The following is an 18,775-nucleotide window of genomic DNA, read 5'->3' as shown; positions in this document are numbered from 1 at the left end:
CATAGTTTACCCATTCCTGCCTACATTGTCGAATGGTGGCATCGCTTCTCGGTCCACTTGCTTAGCTGGGTGGTAGCGAGCTTCCCTCCCATGCACTAGGCCCGGGTTCGATTCCCGGCCAAGTTGGAGATATTTCTCCATGGGTGTTGTGTTGTCCCCATCATCATTTCATCCTCATCACCGGCCGCAAGTCGTCCAATGTGGCGCCGACTGAAATTAGACTTGCACTTGGCGGCCGACCTCGAATGGGACATCCCAGCCAACAATGCCAAACGATCATCTCATTTCATCGCTCCTAATCCAAAGGTCGAGCGATTCGCGGATTTCTCCAAACGGCTTCTTTGAGCCTCGATACACATCCTCACTCACGTTCCGACACCTGCTATATTGTTTACGCACCTGTCTTCGAGGCTTAGTTACTGTTGTAAGTAGGTTGTTTAGGTTTTTATGTTGGTAACCCCACCTAGCGCTCTGTATGGAAATCACTAACTGTGCTGTGTGCAGTCTTTGGTTAGATTGCATTGTTGAAATATTGGCTATTGTAGTGTTGGGCAGTTGGATATGAACAGCGTATAGTGTTGTGCAGTTGGAGGTGAGCCGCCAGCAGTGGTGGATGTGGGGAGAGAGATGGCAGAGTTTTGAGAGCAGATGATCTGGACGTGTGTCCGTCAGAAAAAGGAAATTTGTAAGACTGGATGTCATGAATTGATATATATATATATATATATATATATATATATATATATGTTATGACTTTTGAACACTATTAAGGTAAATACAGTGTTTCTTCTCCATCAAAATCTTTCATTTGCTAACAATGCCTATCAGTAGATAGTGCCTTCAGTAGTTAGAATCTTTAATTTAGCTGGCAGTATTGGCGCTCGCTGTATTGCAGTAGTTTGAGTAACGAAGTTTTTTGTTACTCAGGGCCATTCTTTTGTAGGGATTATTGAAAGTCAGATTGCGTTGCGCTAAAAATATTGTGTGTCAGTTTACTGTTGATCAGAATAAGTAAAGAGAGAAATGTCTGAGTATGTTCAGTTTTGCTCAGCTGTTTGAAAATCAAATAACGTAAGAGGCTTACCAGCGCTGTCATTCTTAAATTTTCTATGGGGATGTTTCACTGTGCAGCTGAGAACACGGAATGAAATTCGCAAAGACTTACCCTGTTATCGACATGTCCCCTGTTTACTATCCTTGCCAGCTGCGAAACAGCATCGCAGCATCACACATTCGTACATTGACCCCCAAAGTTTACACTTTTGGCATTTTCCGTCGATGTCTGTATGAATATCAATTTTTTACCAATTTACACAACTCTTTCGCGGTGTTAGGTCTTTTTTCTTTTCCTTTTTTTCTGCTTAGAGTCTGTATCCATTAATTGGCGATGATTTACTTTCACCATAATTTTTTATATTCGAAGATATAATTAAATTTGCATATCTTGAACATTCACAATTTATATGATTCTTTATCTGATTAATGAATTCTCATCCTAGTCGCTCAGGTTAACTCAAGGTGGTAAATACTCAAGAAGCTATCTATTTTTATGAAAGACGTCAACACCATACTTTTATTCACAAATGACTTCAACCTGGTATACTGTCTATAGATTACAAAGCACGTCACGGATTCTAAAACTTAAAATCAGTTACCCACATAAGTTTGTAAATAATAGATTTCAGCTATCAGTCGTCCTTTGGAATTTTTATTGGCAGATCTAGCTTTCAGCTAGAAACTAGCTATACTCAATGCACTATCATTTTTGGTCAATCCATGTAATGCCTGTTGGTCGGGCTTTGTCCACAGTTCAGTTCATTGAGTATACAATGAAATGCCCGAGGCAGGATTCGAACCTGCGACTGTAGCGCCTAGAGCCGCTCGGCCACTACGGACGGCAAAAGTGGTCCAAGTAAAACATTCATATTTCTTTACGTACTGCACGAATATGTAATAAAAAATGGGGGTTCCTATTTTTAAAAAAAACTCACTAGATATCCGTTTGACCTATGGCAGCGCCATCTAGCAGGCCAACCATAGCGCCATGTGGTTTCCCCCTTCAAGCTAGACAAGTTTCGTGCTTTGTAGTTTTTTCGTTTGAGGCTTATTTCGTGAGATATTTGGCCCGGTCACGATCAATGGACCACCTAGTATATACTTGAATATTTCTGGTATCTCAACTGCAGATTTTTCACCGCTCATTTAACTTTAGGACTCTGTATCTCAGAGTGAACAAAACTGGACTTGTACCACTATGGAAATAAGCCCTTCACATCTCTCTATTTATCCGTCTGATGGCCTCCTTCCTCTCCCACCGCCCCTCCTATGTTACCATCCATAATGCCAATTCCCACACCTTCTACTCCTCTGCAGGTGTGCCCCTGGGCTCGATCGTCTCCCCTCTCCTCTACCTCCTGTACACGGCAGATATGCCCCGACCCCCCCCCCCCCTCCAGTACACCTCTTGCAATATGCTGATGACAGCGCATTCCTCGCCCTCGCTCCTACCCTCCGACGGTCCCAACGCCTTCTCCAGAATCCTTGACCTTTTTGCCGCATAGTGTAACCAGTGCCCCCTGAAAATCAATCCTTCCAAGACCCAGGCAATCATCGTAGGTCGTACCACTCGCTCCTTCCGGCTCCTGGATTTCTCTCTTACCGTCTGAGCCCGTCCTGTCCGCCTCACCTCCACCCTCACCTACCTAGGCCTCACCATTGACCGTCACCTCACCTGGACCCCGCATCTCCACTCCATGCAATCCAAAGCTCACAACTGCCTCCGACTCCTCAAACTCCTCTCTGGCCGGACATGGGGTTGCACCCCTCTACCATCCTCCACACCTACAAATCCTTAATCCATCCCATCCTCTGTTATGCCAGTCCCGCCTGGGTATCTGCCCCCCCCCCCAAATTCTATAAGTCCCTCCAGATCCTTGAGCGTCATGCACTTCGCCTCGCCTTCCGTATATGCCTCCCGTCCCCCACGCGGATCCTCTATGACCTCATTCCTTTCTCCCATCTGCTCCTGTTCCTCAAACATATCCGCATACTCTACACCTCCCACCGCCTTCATCTCCCTCACCCCCTGGTTGCTCCTCTCCTCTCTCATCCCTGCCTCCTGCCACGTCTTCACTGTAGTGTCCCCCCTACCCTCCATCTCTACATCCTTCATCTCCTTTCCCAAGGTGGCTTCCATCAACTCCCCCTCCCGGATAATGCCCTGTCTCCCTCCATTTATCCCTCCTCTCAACTCTGATCCTCACCCCCCCTCCTTTCCTCCGTCCTTTTCTTGGGCTCCCTCTCCCCCACTTCCATCCTCTTTTTTCCCCACCTACCCTCTCTCTGCCCCCTTCTCTCCCATGAGTCCTTTTGCATTTCCCTCCTCTGCCTTTTCTCATTCCCTCTCGCATCTGCTCTGCCCCTCCCCCCCTTATGAGTCCTCTCCCTCCTTTGGTTCCCCCCTTTCGTTTTTCCTCTCTGCCCTCTTTGTTCCCCCCCCCCCATCTGCCCAGTTCCCCCCCCCCCCCCCAATCTGCCTCGGCTATGGTGTGTTATCTTTGTGCTGACATTTTAGTACAGTGTTTACAGTGAGTGTTCAGTGTTATGTGTCTTCTCCGAAGTAATGCGAACGGTCATCATACTGTCATTGGGCGTGATTTTTATATCTCTTGCAAACAGAAATCAGACTGTCACCTTGTTTTTTAATTGTCTGTCTACTATGTTCCCTGTCTGCTTCCTGTGTATTTTATTAGCTTTGCCAGCCCTTTGCTTTTTGTTTTAACTTTCCACAATTTTCCGCCGTTTTACAATTTCAGTCACCGTTTTGTCGCCTGCTTTTATTGTTTCTTATCTTCTTTCTTACGTTTTAAAAAGTCTGTAGGTTGCAGAGCAGCGTAATAAGCTGCTGCCAGCCCGCCCCCTTCGGGGGGAATCGAAATACACGTATACGCTCCAGTGTATACGCATTTCTACTACATCCAAATGCTAGAGAAATGTGTATGAAGTTAACCACAGCGCCGTACCAGTAGGAGCAACAGTACGAGTGATCGTCACTTTGCAGGTGTGGGAGCTGTACGTGGGGCGGCTGGTGGCGGGGCTGGCGGTGGGCGCGACGTCGGTGGCGGCGCCGCTGTACGTGACGGAGGTGTCGGAGACGCGCGTGCGCGGCGCGCTCGGCTCGCTGTTCCAGCTGCAGGTGACGGCGGGCATCCTGGCGGGCTACGCGGCAGGGCTGCTGGCCGACCACCGGCTGCTGGCGCTGGCGCTGGCCGCGCTGCCTGCCGCCTTCCTGCTGCCCGCCCTCTGCTGGCTGCCCGAGTCGCCCGCCTACCTGCTGGCCGCCGGCAGCGACCGCGCCGCGCGCAGAGCGCTCGCCAGGCTCCGCGGCGCCCGCTACGACTACACGGACGAGATCGCCGAGCTGCAGGACGCCGTCAAGGTAGGCAACCGCGCACGGCCAACACCGGCTCGAAGGAAGGCCTCGGCGCTCGCTCGTGACGTCACGTCAGCTAGGCACGGCGAACGCCAGGTCTGTTGCAGGCGTACTCGTAATGGTGGTGTCTCCCTCCCGGACACAAGAAAATGTGAAACTATTGGCGGTAGTTGACCAACACACATTGTTCCGAGAGATTTCTCCAATCAATTAATTGTGCAATTCATTACACTTCTTAACAAATAGTGTACTCCTGAACTTAAATTTCCACCTGTTTTAAGGACTGACATACAAAAACAACTTCATGGTCCAGCAGCAACAGAATTCGTGCTTCTTTACCTTATTTGTAAATCTGAGCAAGTTACGTTTGTACTGGGTTGCTTTTACAAGAAACTGTGAACATATTGGTGCTCTTCTTTAGGTATCTTGGTTGACTATGGCGTGAAGAACACTGAATGTTAATGAAATATCTTGCGATTGTACACGTTGGGGGAGGGGGTGGGGGACAGAAGAAGAGGCAAAAGAGAGGTATTTGTTTTATCAAATAAATTTTTTTATCTTATAAAGTTTCTCCTTTCAATTGCCAGAGGGGAATATTTATCTTTTCTAATGTGCATGTTTAAAAAAGTTTAAGCTCAACAGTATTTTCGATGCATGAAGCTATTTTGTTTCCTGTTTACAATTCCTTTCGTTGAAAACGACTGTAATCTAATGACTGGCAACAGTTGGACATTTACACATGTAAATTAGTTCACATTTCCAGTGACGATGTCAAACGAAAATAAATAAATAAATAAAAGAAACGATTTCATTGTAAGGGGGTTGGGGTAAGTTTCGATAACAAAATGGATCAAATAAATATAGTTACTTGAATGTAAAATTTCCGAAGCTTGCAATGGGGCAAAGCGTCTTCTCATACTGATCTACGTTTGTTTCGACAGGATTCAGTAATACAGAGATATTAATCTTCATTTGTAGCTTTACGATAGTAAGAAAATCTTTCCTCTAAATAAAACTGCAGAATCTAAAACAATACCAAACATTTTGTCCAAAAATAAGAGATTTATAGTGATAAGCACGCCCAGGCGTTTCTGCCTGCAACAGACGTGGCATTCGCCGTGCCTAGCTGAAGTGACGTCACCAACAAGCGCCGAGGCCTTCCTTTGAGTCGGTGTTGGCACGGCAGGCACTCCACGACAAAGCGAACCGGTTACCTAGCGCTCTAATTCTGAGCTGTTTATACCGATCGGTGCAATAGGTTAATCTCGGTAGTGACGTCATTTTCGTTTCGTTAGCCAAGGCTGGTATTCTGTAAGCCTCGTCCTCCGATTTTTCCAACACATGTATCGAGAATTGGTTAGGTTTTGGTATGGCCACATGTTCGGTTCGGTGTGATTTGTTGGTAGCTGGAATTTGTTATTTCAGAAATACTGAGTGGTTGTGGTGCCAGATTCATTTACACACATCAAAAAAAGTTTTGCATCACGCCGGTTCCCAGAACTCCTGAAGATAGACATTGACTGTGGATATTGTATCACAGACACAGTCCCTTCAAGTGTTCAGAGATGTCACTAAACCCACCCAAAGATGACATCAATCTGTTGCAGAATTTTAGGACATATTTTTTGCTCGCGTATCACGTCATTTCCGGAAACCCAGAATCTACTCTGTTGGAATCAACATGGATTCCGGTACCAGCGATCGTGTGAGACCCAACTCGCTTTATTTGTTCATGAGACCCAGAAAATATTAGATACGGGCTCCCAGGTAGATACCATTTTCCTTGACTTCCGGACGGCGTTCGATACAGTTCCGCACTGTCGCCTGATAAACAAAGTAAGAGCCTACGAAATATCAGACCAACTGTGTCGCTGGATTGAAGAGTTTTTAGGAAACAGAACACAGCATGTTGTTCTCAATGGAGAGACGTCTACAGACGTTAAAGTAACCTCTGGCGTGCCACAGGGGTGTGTTATGAGACCATTGCTTTTCACAATATATATAAATGACCTAGTAGATAGTGTCGGAAGTTCCATGCGGCTTTTCGCGGATGATGCTGTACTATACAGAGAAGTTGCACCATTAGAAAATTGCAGCGAAACGCAGGAATATCTGCAGCGGATAGGCACTTGGTGCAGGGAGTGGCAACTGACCCTTAACATAGACAAATGTAATGTATTGCGAATACATAGAAAGAAGGATCCTTTATTGTATATATGATAGCGGAACAAACACTGGTAGCAGTTACTTCTGTAAAATATCTGGGAGTATGCGTACGGAACGATCTGAAGTGGAATGATCATATAAAATTGATTGTTGGCGAGGCGGGTGCCAGGTTGAAATTCATTGGGAGAGTCCTTAGAAAATGTAGTCCATCAACAAAGGAGGTGGCTTACAAAACACTCGTTCGACCTATACTTGACTATTGCTCATCAATGTGGGATCTGTACCAGGTCGGGTTGACAGAGGAGACATAGAAGATCCAAAGAAGAACGGCGCGTTTCGTCACAGGGTTATTTGGTAAGCATGATAGCGTTACGGAGATGTTTAGCAAACTCAGAGGGTGCGTTTCTGGATGAGGTATCGAATATATTGCTTCCACCTACTTATACCTCCCGAAGAGATTTAGAATGTAAAATTAGAGAGATTCGAACGCGCACGGAGGCTTTCCGGCAGTCGTTCTTCCCGCGAACCATACGCGGCTGGAACCGTAAAGGGAGGTAATGACAGTGGCACGTAAAGTGCCCTCCGCCACACACCGTTGGGTGGCTTGCGGAGTATAAATGTAGATGTAGATGTAGATGCATGAGCAGCGCCTATTAGACCTATTAGACGTAGATGGTCCGACAGCCGATCAGTTCCTGTCATTCCACCAGGAAGGAGGTACACGGCTCGTGTTGTCTGTAGTTCAACCATGCCTAGATGGTCAATACCTCGGTTCGATCGCGTCCGCATTGTTACTTTGTGCAAGGAAGGGCTCTCAACAAGGAAAGCGTCCAGGCGTCTCGGAGTGAATCAAAGCGATGTTGTTCGGACATGGAGGAGATACAGAGAGACAGGAACTGTCGATGACATGCCTCGCTCAGGCGCCGAAGGGCTACTACTGCAGTGGATGACCGCTACCTAACGATTATGCCTCGGAAGATCCCTGACAGCAACGCCGCCATGTTGAATAATGCTTTTTGTGCAGCCACAGGACGTCGTGTTACGACTCAAACTTTGCGCAATAGGCTGCATCATGCACAACTTCACTCCCGACGTCCATGACGAGGCCCATCTTTACAACCGCGACACCATGCAGCGCGGTACAGATGGGCCCAACAACATGTCGAATGGACCGCTGAGGACTGGCATCACGTTCTCTTCACCGATGAATGTCGTATATACCTTCAACCAGACAATCGTCGGAGACGTGTATGGGGGCAACCCGGTCAGGTTGAACGAATTAGACACACTGTCTAGCGAGTGCAGTAAGATGGTGTTTTGGGGTCCCATTATGTGGGGCCGACGTCCGCCGCTGGTTGTCATGCAAGGCGCCATAATGGCTGTATGGTACGTGAATGCCATACTCCGACCGATAGTGCAACCATATCGGCGGCGAGGCATTCGTCTTCATGGACAATTCGCGCTCCTATCGTGAACATCTTGTGGATGAATTCCTTCAGGATAACGACATCACTCGACTAGAGTGGCCAGCATGTTGTCCAGACATGAACCCTATCGCACATGCCTGGGATAGATTGAAAAGGGCTGTTTATGGACTACGTGACCCACCAACCACTTTGAGGGATCTACGCCGAATCGCCGTTAAGGAGTGGGACAATCTGATGAACTTGTGGATAGTATGCTACGACGAATACAGGCATGCATCAATGCAAGAGGACGTGCTGCTGGGTATTAGAGGTACCGGAGTGTACAGAAGTCTGGACCACCACCTCTGAGGATTGGTTGGTTGGTTGGTTATTTGAGGAAGGAGACCAGACAGCGTGGTCATCGGTCTCATCGGATTAGGGAAGGATGGGGAAGGAAGTCGGCCGTGCCCTTTTAGAGGAACCATCCCAGCATTTGCCTGGAGTGATTTAGGGAAATCACGGAAAACCTAAATCAGGAAGGCCGGACCCGGGATTGAACCGTCGTCCTCCCGAATGCGAGTCCAGTGTCTACCCACTGCGCCACCCCGCTCGGTCCACCTCTGAGGGGCTTGCTGTATTGTGGTACAACATTTAATGTGTGGTTTTCATGAGCGATAAAGAGGACGCAAATTATGTGTATGTTGATCTCTTTTCCAGTTTTCTGTACAGGTTCCGGAACTCTCGGAACCGAGATGATGCAAAACTTTTTTTGTGTGTGTATTATGTTTTACTGAAGAATCACCAGGACGCATCCGAGTGGAAAGTGAGTTCATAATAGACTGTTTTCCTTTGTTAGGACTACAGTTCTTATTGTTGTTACAGTGAATGACTGCGACATCAAAAAACAAGTTCGGTCAATATTCTCACAAAATATCTGTTTTTTGTGTAAATAAGAGCTTAAAAATCATTAATTTTCAAGACGTCAGCTCTGCTTACGTATATGACATGAGTGTTAGCTGGAATTACTAGTGACTTTGCGTACTTTTTCCTGCGAATTATTTAGTTATTTATATTCGCAAGGCGTTTACAACTTTTAAGTAACAATGGAAAGCAATTTTGTGATGTCTGGTAATGGAAACCTTCCAAAATTTCATGCTTTTGCGGCATACGCCCACATCGTTCGGCATAGAAGTCAACCTAGGTCCTTCTCCGTTAAAATCAGCAGGTAAAGAGCGCTCGTTGTGTCTGAGTCGTTGTATCTAAGTGGTTAAGGCAAGAAACCGGATTGCTAAAGGTTGTAGGTTCGCATCTCGCTGGGTATAAAAAATTCTTTTCCTCTTTATGTTTTTAATATATTCTGAGACTTTGTTATTTGTGAAATTTAAGCAATTTTCTGCGATATTCGTTATTCACATGTAAAGAGCGCGCTTTCTCAGTAACGAGTATCTTCGATTTCATGACTTTCGCATGTTTAAAAGATGAAATTCCGTGCTTGAAACAACCGACAGTGACATTTATATTTTTTCTTGTTACAAATAATTCACCATTTTTTCCGAATACGCAGCGATTTTCGAGTGTACGGTTAGACAAGAATCTAAGAGCACCACTTTAATTACTGCAAATGAAACTAGGAGCAGTCATCTTTGTAGTCTTGCTTTAGTCGAGTTCTTATCTGCGGTTGAATTCTTAACAACGGTATACAGAGATTAAAGATCCCCGCCATAATATTTTTGGACATACCATCATAAATGAAACATTTTGATTCACCAGATGCGCACTATAAACTACGACAAACTTCAATAGCTGCACTCGCCACACGTTCTCGGAAAGCGTCTCTTAAGTTTTGTTTTTGAGGCCTAAATGGTTGATATATCATGCGGACAAGTAGGTTGCTTCATCATTTGGATCTCTATGAGCTAGTTACAATCACATTGTGTGCAACTTATTCTTCGACACTCTCTTCGACACACTTTTATAAGTGTGTTTGTGCACTGTGGTACAACACACCATTCCTAACTCATATTCCGAAACGTAAAATCCAAAACAAGATGTCAATGTGAATGAGAATAAAATGGCATAATACTGAATTTATGACTATTTCCAGAACACAGTCAAATACCCTATCGTTAGTATGTATGCATGTAAACCCGTGGTCAGAGAAATTTAAGCAGTACTACGTACTCTTACCAAACTTTGTGGTACTGCGAACAATAGCGTTCCTGTGTCCGCTGCTAGCCGATATGGGTTTGTGACTCTGTGGACGCTGTAGTGCGCATGCACAGATCTACGGCCGCTTGCTTTTGATTGGTTGGCGCGAAGATAACTGACAACATCACCTTGGTTCGCTAGAACCGTGCAGCATCTCTTCCGAAATGCTTATAGAATAACGTGGTGGCTCTCCTTCGAAAACAAGGCCGTTCGGACCGCTCGCCTACCGGTTCGATCGACAGAGCTGCCAAATGATGCAAAATAGGGCCCCTGTCCAGAGCCCAAGAAGCAGAGAGTAGGGGTTATAGATGGGAAAAACCTGCCGGTTGAAACCGATACCGTTATTATAGTTCTGAATAACCTGTATTTTTCGGTATTTGTTGTGTGTCGGTTATAGTGGGTATTTTTCATTTTTTACTAGTAATCGACTAAAACACTGAAATATCAGTGTTAAAATTGAAAACAGGAATATATAGAAAAATGTTTCTTCTTATGAAGAGTGAAATGAAACTGATTTCAGGTTGCATGAGCGAGCGGACAACATGAAAAATTCATTTCAGGGCCGAAAATGTTCAGTTCAATGGACAATGTTCAGGAGTATTGTACAACACGCCAAGATAGATATGCTCAAGTACTGTGATATGAATGGGACAGTGCTCAAATGGTTTAAATCATACCAAACTGGAAGAGTGCAGAAAGTTGAAGTAAGCAGTTCACATAATATGCAAAAACTGGTGATTTCTCAAACTGGGGAACAATCAAGAATGGGGTGCCGCAAGGTTCGGTCTTGGGTCCTCTGCTGTTCTTAATATATATTAATGACTTGCCATTCTATATTTACGGATATGCAAAGCTGGTACTTTTTGCCGATGATACAAGTATAGCTATCACACCCAACAGACAAGAATTAACTGGTGAAATTGTGAACCATGTTTCTTTCAGAAAATCATTAAGTGGTTCTCTGCAAATGGACTCTCATTAAACTTTGACAAAACACAATATATACAGTTCCACACAGTAAATGGAATGACGCCATCAATAAATATAGACTTCGATCAGGAATCAGTAGCTAAGGTAGAATATTCAAAATTTCTAGGTGTGTGCACTGATGAGGGGTTGAACTGGAAAAAACACACTGAGGACCTGCTGAAACGTTTGAGTTCAGCTACTTATGCTATTAGGGTCATTGCAAATTTTGGCAATATACATCTGAGTAAATTAGCGTACCACGCCTATTTTCATTCTTTGCTTTCGTATGGCATCATATTCTGGGGTAACTCATCATTGAGTAAGAGTGTTCATTGCATAAAAGGGAGTAATCAGAATAATTGGTGGAGCTCATCCAAGATCATCCTGCAGACACGTATTTAAAGAGCTAGTGATCTTCACTGTAACCTCACAACATATATATTCACTTATGAAATTTGTTATTAACAATCCTAACGAATTCAAAGGTAATAGCAGTGTACATGACTACAACACTAGGAGAAAGGATCATCTTCACTACTCAAGGTTAAATCTAGCTTTGGCTCAGAAGGGAGTAAATTATGCTGCCACAAAAGTCTTTGGTCACTTACGTAACAGCATCAAAAGTCTGACAGATAGCCATATAGCATTTAAACGGAAATTAAAAGAATTTCTTAATGGCAACTCCTTCTACTCATTTGATGAATTTTTGGATGTAGTAAGTGGGTGATTTCCCCAACCCCCACAAAAAAAAAATTAAAAATATTAAGTGTCATGTAATATTTTGTGTAATGTAATATCTTGTATAGACATCTTTTATTAACCTGACACGTTCCACATCATTACTAAGTGTCGTATTCATGATCTGTGGAACAAGTACTAATCTAATCTAACCTGTGTCGAGCAAAGCTGTGAGGGGTGGGCAACACCCGCCGTAGTTCGACAGCTCAGTGTCAGTTTTACTGTAGCCAAAGCCTCATAGAGAAACAAAAGCTGAACGAAGCCGAAACTGGCGTAAGGAGAGCCGTGTGCGAACCGTTCATACAATTCGAAAGTAAAATTCTATCTGCCGACTTGACAGAAAATCCTAAAAAGTTTTGGTTTTGTTTAATCTATAAACAGATCGAAGCGATCTGTTCAGACACTGTGTGGCCATAATGACATCGAAACTTAGGATGACAGAGAAGGATGAAATATTCGTCTTTTTCCAAATCTGACGAAAGCTGTATGGGACAGTGGTGGCGCCATTCTGTCTTAAAATTTTCCACATTTTCTTTGTTCGTTTGCAATAGTTGCCTAACCTAGCGCAGTAATATTTGTCTCACCCAGACATTTACCTACCTTTTCTCTGGACGTTGCTTTCCTCAGGCAGCGAAGCTGCGTAGCAGTCGAGTGTGCGACCTGTGGGGATCGAGAGCCGCCCGGCGCGCTATGGTGTGTGCGCTGGGCCTCATGGTGTTCCAGCAGTGGAGCGGCGTCAACGCCGTCATCTTCTACTCGCAGAAGATCTTCAACAACGCGGGCGCCTCCTTCATGTCGCCCTCCACCGCCACCATCGTCATCGGTGTTGTGCAGGTAAGCTGAAGCTAGTTGCAGTACACAGATTGTAAGCGGCGTGCCGTGTTTAAGAAAGAGATACTATCATGAGAAGTGAGGTGAAGCCCTGATCTATTAATCTGTGCTGTTTTATATGAATAGTTATACCCCTGTACAGAAATGAAAACACGATCTAACCACGAACGATTAACAAAGTAGTCACACACACACACACACAGTTAATATAAATGCAGCGGTAATGGAGATGCATAGCTGTTTATTCTAACATTCAATAAAGGGCAAACAGTTGAAAGGGTCCTGTAGCCACCTTTCATTAGTCCAGTGACCCATTTTCAGTAGCATTTCTCTTTCTTTTCCTTGTTTCTCTTTTCTCATAACTCTCATAGTGGTGTGATTGAATGAATGTGGTTGTGTGTCACGTTGCTAGACGGTGGCGTAGTCTGCTACAGAAAGTCTGCGATAGTCATACAGATTCAGCAGCAGTTGTACAGAATAGCCAACTCTCGTAGTGGTCAAGTAGGCAAAGAGGTTTGCGCTACTTGTGAGAAATCCACCTGCGTTAGGTTGGTGGCGGAAATGGTATCTTTGGGTCTTCCGGGCCACGCGGACCGTGGAAGAAGCTGGAGATGAAAAAGGGAGGCAGTCTGCCGCCGGTACGGGAAGCGTCCACAGCTGTGCTCCAGTCGAAGAAGGGCGAGTTAGACTGACCGCGTGGCGTGTTGTTACTTGGCGAGAAGAGAGCTGATAGCTTTTGGTCTCGCTTTTCAACTCTGAAAGATTTCTTTGGCTTTTCGCAGCAAGGAATGCAAAACTTCGGCAGATTTTTCTCTTAGTAAATTTCTGTAGCAGACTTGGATCCGCCGGAAGAGCGCCACACAAAGGTGTCGATAAGAAGTGAGCACTCGCTTCTGTATGAATGTCTGTTTGCCTTCAGCTGTGCCTGTATAAGCTTTCATTTTTCTGAATATTAATAGCTTTGACTTCTCGTAAATTTTCCTTGCACTATGTATCTTTCGTCTGTTGGGAGCCAACCATGTGGTTGAACATTAGAGTTTGTTGGGCTACCGTCATCACTAACCGTCTGATCTCATGTTTGTTTTAAAGAATGTTAACTGTTCATGATTGTGTGATGTGATATTGTTGCAATTTGGCCACGATACCTAGAAATTGCGTCTCCACAAACCACGTGGGCACGCGGGTGTACTGCAAAACGTGTACCGTTTCACGAGTTATTGCGATCAGTTATCAGGCAACAGCAGTTGTATGACTGATTCACACCAGTACTTTTAGGTGTAGATTATAACGGTGAATGTATCGATGCTATTCTTTAATGTTTTAGGAATTAATGTTATCAGGAATTGTGTACATGCCTCACGTCCATATCTTAGGAATAAATGATTTTATCCACAACTTTCTCTTGTACTCCGAGGTTACGTTTTTGCACCTAAGCCACTTACCTCATAGCTTTCCCGTTAGCACATTCAACGCGTTTTCTTACGCACTGGTCCAGTTATTAATTTACCCTTTTATTTTAAAACAAATGCTTTAGATTAAGTCTTATTTTCAGGTGTGTTGCTGGGAGCAGATATTATGCAGTGTTCATGCATTTTCTATTTTATTTTAAATGTTTCATTCTCGTGAACAGTGTACGGGCAATACCATTAATTACATCGCATTCCCAATAATAACGTAATAACCCGTAGAAACAGGTTAGTTACACAGTCATCAAAAACCTGTCGAAAAGCTATACAATGTTTATGCTTACAGCTTACAGCCAAAATCACTGCAAGGGGGTGTTTCCCCGTATCTTTAATCACTGGATTTAGACTCAAGAGAATAGTTAGTCAAGTGCTTGATTATACTAGTGAGATCATGACTTAATTTGAGAACAAATCTACAACATGCTGTTAAAAATAGAGAACTGCATACTGCGCTCCAAGAACTATCTTACTATTACACAGATACACAATGTCTAGTCTTCCGTGGTCACCACCATTCTAGCACAGCCTTCAGTGACCTACCTTCTGCCTCCTGAAATTAGATTCATGTAGTGACGCGGTATTTATTATTAATGGGCTGCTACAGCAGCGTAGGATTGCATCATTTAACTAATCATGCCACGATAGTTCACTGATGTGACAAACCTTGTAACAACTAGTCTTCACAAGATGACAGTATGACAGCATGGAACTATTTTACTTATGATAATAAAGAAATGACTTCGGTTGATCGAAATAATGCAGAGAAATAAATAACATGTCTATTGTTCTAGGAACACTAACGCAAATAATAAAAACCGCATGGGTTCTTACTGTATTTAACACGAAAATAAACTCTAGAAAACCTCACAAAATTACATGTTCTCAAGACACTGCTTCGAACAAGACAGTAAACTATTTATAGCGCAAGAGAGGACGATAAATTTGAATTTGTAACCCAACGAATTGAAAAGATATTACTCGATTTCATAAATCGGCTTCCATTTTACGAAACGCGAGCAGTCTATGAGTCTTTGTGCCGCCACTCGCAAAGATACCATTCCAGGTTATAATTCACTGCAAGTTCTGTGCGCGGAATGATCACAAGATAACTGTGCGAATTTTTAGACTCTGAAATTACGTACAATTCGCCTATTCATCACAACGGCAAGCAGTTGCAAAGATCTTATCCAGAATCTGCACCTTTGCAGGGCAGTAAATCGAAAACCAACCAGGCGAGATTAGTTCTATGCGAACTATATGGCCTCGTGGCTAGACACGGCTAACGTTTCCTGTTGGCTGAAGACCACAGCAGCACTCCAAAGAAACAAACATGCTTCAGTGGGGAGACAAAGAGAGAGCACAAAGAGCTTCGCTGGAGTAATCGAAGCTGGCCATAGTGCGAACCCGCAGAACATTGTTAAGGATAAACTCGCTATTTTAGGAAGCAAAAATATTGTGGGCAAAACGAAAGCGCAGTTAAATAGACAACTTTCAAGGCTCAATCAGGGCATTTTTTTCTTCCACCTTTTTACGAGGTGCATTCAAGTTCTAAGGCCTCCGATTTTTTTTCTCCGGACTGGAAAGAGATAGAAACATGCGCATTGTTTTAAAATGAGGCCGCGTTCATTGTCAATACGTCCCAGAGATGGCAGCACCGTACGGCAGATGGAATTTTACCGCCAGCGGCGAGAATGAGAACTGTTTTAAATACATCAAATGGCGACGTTTTCCTTACTTGAACAGCGTGCAATCATTCGTTTTCTGAATTTGCGTGGGGTGAAACCAATTGAAATTCATCGACAGTTGAAGGAGACATGTAGTGATGGAGTTATGGATGTGTCGAAAGTGCGTTCGTGGGTGCGACAGTTTAATGAAGGCAGAACATCGTGTGACAACAAACCGAAACAACCTTGGGCTCACACAAGCCGGTCTGACGACATGATCGAGAAAGTGGAGAGAATTGTTTTGGGGGATCGCCGAATGACTGTTGAACAGATCGCCTCCAGAGTTGGCATTTCTGTGGGTTCTGTGCACACAATCCTGCATGACGACCTGAAAATGCGAAAAGTGTCATCCAGGTGGGTGCCACGAATGCTGACGGATGACCACATGGCTGCCCGTGTGGCATGTTGCTGAGCAATGTTGACGCGCAACGACAGCACAAATGGGACTTTCTTTTCGTCGGTTGTGACAATGGATGAGACGTGGATGCCATTTTTCAATCCAGAAACAAAGCGCCAGTCAGCTCAAAGGAAGCACACAGATTTACCGCCATCAAAAAAATTTTGGGTAACCGCCAGTGCTGAAAAAATGATGGTGTCCATGTTCTGGGACAGCGAGGGCGTAATCCTTACCCCTTGCATTCCAAAGGGCACTACAGTAACAGGTGCATCCTACGAAAATGTTTTGAAGAACAAATTCCTTCCTGACAACGCACCTGCACATCGAGCTAACATTACGCAGCAGTTTCTTCGTGGTAACAACTTTGAAGTGATTCCTCATGCTCCCTACTCACCTGACCTGGCTCCTAGTGACTTTTGGCTTTTTCCAACAATGAAAGACACTCTCCGTGGCCGCACATTCACCAGCCGTGCTGCTATTGCCTCAGCGATTTTCCAGTGGTCAAAACAGACTCCTAAAGAAGCCTTCGCCCCTGCCATGGAATCATGGCGTCAGCGTTGTGAAAAATGTGTACGTCTGCAGCGCGATTACTTCGAGAAGTAACGCCAGTTTCATCGATTTCGGGTGAGTAGTTAATTAGAAAAAAATCGGAGGCCTTAGAACTTGAATGCACCTCGTAAGTATCACGTACCTTTCACAGCGAGTTGCTCTTCTTTTCCCGGATGCAGCCAACTGAATCAACGCAAATATGTAGAAGGATTGTGGATTCATTATTGAACGTTAAAGGGGCTTTCTCGGAGGAAATCTGTTTTGAGGTACTGGTGCCAGCAAACTATACTGGGATTCCTTAGCTTGACATGCCGCAAACCAAGTTATTTCCCCAGACGTAAAAATTTGGAAGGATTCTGAACCAAGTCATTTTCCCAGAGGCAACATGACTGACATAATTTTGTCAAATTGTTCAAACGGTGCAAATGGATCTGAGCACTGTGGGACTTATCTGAGGTCATCAGTCCCATAGACTTAGAACTACTTAAACCTAACCAACCTAAGGACATCACACACATCCATGCCTTAGACAGGATTCGAACCTGCGACCGTAGCAGCAGCGCGGTTCCCGATTGAAGCGCCTACACCCGCTCGGCCACAGCGGACGGCTAGCACAGTGTGTGTCGACCCATATCTCAAGCACAAGCTCATCGCCAGACCGAGTCGGGTTGAAGGTCTTGTGTTCTCAGAGCTACACATTGTAGGGTGTAGACTGGTCTCTAAGCCCATCAGTGCCAAAGAACAAAGAACAGGTTCAGTGCTGTTAATACTTACAAGGGAAGCATACATGCAACCCCATCATCTTTCACACGGTTGCGATACATACTTACGAGGAAGACTCCCCATCGCACCACCCTCAGATTTAGTGGTAAGATGACCCAGTAGATAGCCCGTCAAAAACTGAACATAGAACAAGAAAGAAAACAGGAAGAATGTGTAATGAACTGTGAAAAAAAGAGGCAAAATCGGATTAGCGAACGGTACTTTGCATCTTAGTTTTACCTAGCCCCTCCTAAAATAATACATAGCTTGCTTTACCCAGACAAAATCGTGCAACCACTAGTCCGCCAATCAGGCAAGAGAACCACTTCCAAATGAGTCTCTGGTAATCCATCAAGAAAAGTGGGACATTAGCCGGACAAGAGATACTTGAATAATGATAACAAAACCAGCGGATGTATTTGAATACAACATCGTTCATTCTTTTTTAAACATGCTATCTGCTTCGAAACCAAATGGTGTCATCTTCAGGCCCCAAGCGTAATCTGCCATCCACAACCGTTTTCATGTGCAATGAACAGAATCGTATGTAGCGGGCAAAAATTAACTACATTCCGTACCTTCCATGGCAATAACAAGTCTAGCATTGTCAGATGACAACTTCGACGATTTTTTCGGCTAGCGTATGGCACAAAAGCCGTTCTAGAGTGCTTGCATACAAAGAATTTAACAGAGGAACAAAACTTATTTTAAGACATAAAGTAATTACATACATTGGCTTCAAGCGGGCATTGATTGAAATCAATGGGAAAGTTGAAAATTTGTACCGTAACTGGAATCAAACCTGGGACTCCTGCTTACCTGACATATGCTCTGACCACTTTTTTCCTCCCTTCACTCAGTGTTTTTTCCTTTTTTTTTTCTCTGAGCCATCCGGACACAGTGGTCAGTGTAACTGCACAGACGGACTACCCTACCTCGCCTTCTGTCAGAACCAAATTCTCAACTTAACCATCACACACACACACACACACACACATATATATATATATAAACTCATTTTCTTTATGTTTGATTAAAATTGATTAACCATTGCCTCACAACCACTGTGGAAGGACGCATAAGACATTATTGATTGATCTGTAGCAATTGTTTATGTCATTTATGAT

The 18,775-nt window shown here is 44.2% G+C and overlaps 1 protein-coding gene across 1 annotated transcript in view; it reads left to right on the top strand.

The window, feature by feature from the left end:
• Positions 1-18,775, top strand: part of LOC126177070 (facilitated trehalose transporter Tret1-2 homolog) — a 64,513-nt gene that overhangs the window by 30,423 nt on the left and 15,315 nt on the right. The window contains exons 4-5 of the mRNA XM_049924310.1: positions 4,061-4,438; positions 12,547-12,753. Of these exons, the coding sequence (XP_049780267.1) occupies positions 4,061-4,438; positions 12,547-12,753 (585 nt within the window). The remainder of the gene's footprint in view (positions 1-4,060; positions 4,439-12,546; positions 12,754-18,775) is intronic.

Source organism: Schistocerca cancellata, chromosome 3 (assembly GCF_023864275.1).
Source record: "Schistocerca cancellata isolate TAMUIC-IGC-003103 chromosome 3, iqSchCanc2.1, whole genome shotgun sequence".
NCBI lineage: Eukaryota > Metazoa > Arthropoda > Insecta > Orthoptera > Acrididae > Schistocerca > Schistocerca cancellata.
Note: the sequence above shows the minus strand (reverse complement) of the source record. Positions and strands in the feature narration are given on the sequence as shown.